The 4,081-nt window shown below is 41.3% G+C and overlaps 1 protein-coding gene across 1 annotated transcript in view; it reads right to left on the bottom strand.

Annotated features, from left to right (window-relative positions):
- Positions 1–589: 589 nt before the first annotated feature.
- spata6l (spermatogenesis associated 6-like) overlaps positions 590–4,081 on the bottom strand; it is an 18,965-nt gene continuing 15,473 nt past the window's right edge. The window contains exons 11-12 of the mRNA XM_032544797.1: positions 2,000–2,093; positions 590–842 (exon numbers count right to left, since the gene is read on the bottom strand). Coding sequence (XP_032400688.1) covers positions 777–842; positions 2,000–2,093 — 160 coding nt within the window. The 3' untranslated portion in view covers positions 590–776. The remainder of the gene's footprint in view (positions 843–1,999; positions 2,094–4,081) is intronic.

The raw sequence follows: 4,081 nt of genomic DNA on the forward strand, positions 1-4,081 counted from the left end.
ACCGGTAAAAACCCCACGAGCGACAGTCTCCCAACATCTTCCTGCTACTTCCACACGGCCTGTTTTATTAAAAGATATTTGTTAAATCTGCGCTGTCACTAAGGCCTATCCTTTGACAGCTTATTAAACCCAAAATAGAGCTCTATTTCAGCGGCCATTCTGCAATAGATCCCAATGTTCCCGATAGAGTGGCTGCTTAATGACTGAACGTCACGGTGATGAGCTTTTCCCCTGATATATGGCAGGAGTTCACAGAGTGTTGCATCGCCACAGGACCAGTTTACTTATGACCTTCTGTGGATTCACCAGGGGACTCCACAATGTAGGCTCGTCAGCTTGGGTGTAATTCTGCCTCTTTTGCAGAATTCATTCAACCTTTATCTATATTTGAGAATCATTGAGGGGCCTTATTTACAATGAGAGACGTGTGTACAGTACGTATGTTAATCTTTTCATGGTATCTAATTTTACCTTTTGGTGACATGTGGTCTAAATAGTTGATTGATTGTATTATTGGAAGTCTGCAAGGCTGCAATTCCACTGGATAATAAAAATAAACATATGCCTGGAATGACCACGTTTGCGAAACCCATGACCAAGGAAGTCGTTTTTATTCCAACTTTGGCACACGACAAACACAACGGACAGACCAACACAACAGAACAACACAAGCAATACAAGAACAGTGAATACAGGTTAGTTAACAAAATGTCGTCGGGGACAAAAAAAACAGAACGAGGTTCCTCAAATCACCTCACCAGAGTCTGGCCAGGTCCTCACGGTGGACCTGGAGAGATGGACCTCCTGGCTAAAACCTTGTCTACCTCGGAGTGTGTGGCCCCCTAAAACACAATAACAGTCATATTGGGATCTTCAGTGCATTCTTAGAGCTACTTTATGCATTAAAGTAGCAAAATTGTGATAAAACTCACAGGGACAAGTTTGCCTTCAAATGTATACTGCAAAGAAGAAACTTACATATTTGTCAACATTTTTATCTTTGCAGTACATTTTCAAATAGAAGCCAGTATTCAAATAATAGCAGCAAGAGCAAATAAAGAAATAAATAAGCTTTAGGACATGCAGATAACAAGGAGTCTTCTTACTGAAATATGTTAAGTTACATTTATGAAAGTGCAAAAAAAGGAATCTCTCTAACATGTTTTATTTAAAGGCCTGGTTCCTGCAGTTGAAGTGAATTTCTTTAAGAATTAAAAACGTGATTTTTTTTTTTTAATGGAGAATAAGTTTTAAAGGAAGGTCTTATTCAGATGACCACAAATGCCAACAGCCTACTGAAAGTGGCCAGTGAGAGTAAAAGAAGCTGACATTCCTAGATGACGTAACTGGATATTGCAACAACTGAACACACAGGGCCTTTTTTTAACAATCTAAGCGCACGGTGTGAAGCGTTTAGGGCGTGTCCAAATCCACTCTTGCTAGTTTGACGGCAGAGAAAAGGGGTCCGTGCGCTGGGCTTTGGGTTCCACAGGGTTGTACTTAGTGTCTTCATTAATCATAGGTGTGATTTGGGCGTAACATGCAATCAACCAATCAGAGTGTCCTCTCTCATTCCCTTTAAAAGCCATGCACGTGTGTACCTTGGCACATTGCTATTAAGATGGCGGATTGACACTGGAATACTTTCATTTTTAATCTTTTGCATGTGTGTGTGTGACTAGCACAGTGTGAACGCGCTGTGCACGAGCCTAGGCGCATTTTACTAATGCGTTGTTAAAATTCAATGAAATGCTGCGTTACTGACTGTAGACCAGGTTTTCGTTGGTCAATGGCGCGATCACTTTCTGCTGCGGCGAGGTAGCAATACGCCCAGAATGCACCTGAACCTCCCTGTAACCAGCAAGCCTATGGGTGCATTTGATATTTAAACGACGTCGGCGCTGGATGGGACATTAGCAACTGCAAGTCTAACAGTAGAATGAAATCCATACTAATGCAGTGATATCTAACATAGAGTCTTATTTTATGTATTACTTACATATGCAAGTCGGCGTACAGCTTTTGGTGTCGTAAGGAGTCCCCGAACACGCTCTTGGACCTCTTCCCATTCTCTGTGAGTGCTGGACTGAGACCTGAACATCAAACCAACAGTAAGGGGCTTTTTATTTGTCATCAGTACTTGACTAATGAACATCTCAGTGTCATCTGCATACACTTGTTTGCAGTAAAACTCAAAGTCAGATGAGAAGTGTGATGTTCATAATCCCTGTGCAATTATTACAGAGACATTGTCAGTCCAATATGTGTGTATGTCCTGCTAAAGCAAAAATAACTGTGTTCTGAATCTGTCACACCACAGAAAAGGTTTCAAAATCATGGAAACAATAATCAGTTCTCTGGAGTCCCCTGAAGGAACTGAGCCCAAGAACAAGCCGCTGCAATGGGCTGCTTCGCATCAACTGCTCCTTGTTGCAGCTGTGTTACTTTGCCAGCACAGACATTATAATAAAAAGGTAGAGCACAACTACCGAGCTGAAGAAAAAGTGTCGCTCCACAGCCACAAATTATCATTAGCAGCTAACCCAGTGGCACACACAGTTATGTATAACGTACAGTGGGATTCGGAAGTTTGGGCACCCCAGGTAAAAAACATTTTTGTATTAATGTGCATAAAGAAGCCAAGAAAAGATGGAAAAATCTCCAAAAAAGCATCAAATGACAGATTAGACATTCGTATAGTATGTCCCAAAAAGTTAGATTTTATTTCCATCATTTACATTTTCAAAATAACAGAAAACAAAAACATGGCGTCTGTAAAAGTTTGGGCCCCATGCAGAGTTTCTAGCATGCACCCCCCCCCCCAACTTTGGAAAGCTGAGACCTGATAGTGTCATGGATTGTTCTCAATCATCGTCTGGAAAGACCAGGTGAGGTCAATCTTAAGGTTTTAATTGCCCAGACTCATCTGACCCCCCCAACAATCAGCACCATGGCTTCTTCTAAGCAGTAGTCTGGAAAACTGAAAACTGAAAAGGGGGGGGGACTGCCGTCCTGTGAACTACGTATGTTCAGGGGTTTGCTGGTAGCCTTACTGTCTGATATGACCTTTAGCTTTAAGTGACAAATTGTATCTAGTAGTACTGACATTACAGAGGCTGATGCATTGTGGGAACAAGTTCAGCGGACCGATGAGGTTAAAATAGAACTTTTTGGCCGCAATGAGCAAAGGTAAGTTTGGAGAAGAAAGGGCACCGAATTTAATGAAAATAACCTCTGCCCAGCTGGTAAGCAATGGGGGGAGATTAGTCTTGGTTTGGGGTTGTATTGCAGCCGGTGGCACAGGGAACATTTCATGAGTAGAAGGAAAAATAGATTCAATAATATTTCAGCAAATTCTGGACGCTAACTTGATGCCATCTGTGAAAAAGCTGAAGTTAAAGAGAGGATGGCTTCTACAAATGGATAATGATCCTAAACACAACTTAAAATCCACGGTGGATTACATCTAGAGGTAAACTGAAGGTTTTGCCATGGCCTTCACAATCTCCAGACCTCAACATAATTGAAAATCCATTGACAGACCTTAGAAGAGCAGAAATCTCAAAGAACTGGAAGACTTTAGGAAGGAAGAATGGGCGAAGATACCTCCAACAATAATTAAAGACTCTTGGCTACAAGAAGCGTTTCCAAGCTGTGATTCTTGCCAAAGGGGTGGTGGGGGGGGGAGGGGGTTGTACAAGGTATTAAGTCTGCAGGGTGCCCAAAACTTTTGCAGATGCCATTTTTTTGTTTTCTGTTATTTTGAAAGTGTAAATGATTGAAATAAAATCACAGTTTTTGTAACATATTATACAAATGTCTAATCTGTCATTTGGTACCTTTTGGAGATTTTTTCATCTTTTCTTGGCTTCTTTATGCACATTACTACACATTTTTACCCGGGGTGCCCAAACTTTCAAACCCCACTGTATTTAGAAAATAAATCCCTGATTTTGCTTTACCCGGACTTTCCCGTAGCTTAGCACGAACACTTGAAAAACAGGGAAACTGCTAGCTTAACTCCATCAAGGTGGAAGTAAATCCTTTTCCAACAGCTTCAAAGCTTATTTAATGACTGCAT

Source organism: Etheostoma spectabile, chromosome 19 (assembly GCF_008692095.1).
Source record: "Etheostoma spectabile isolate EspeVRDwgs_2016 chromosome 19, UIUC_Espe_1.0, whole genome shotgun sequence".
In the NCBI taxonomy this organism is placed as follows: domain Eukaryota; kingdom Metazoa; phylum Chordata; class Actinopteri; order Perciformes; family Percidae; genus Etheostoma; species Etheostoma spectabile.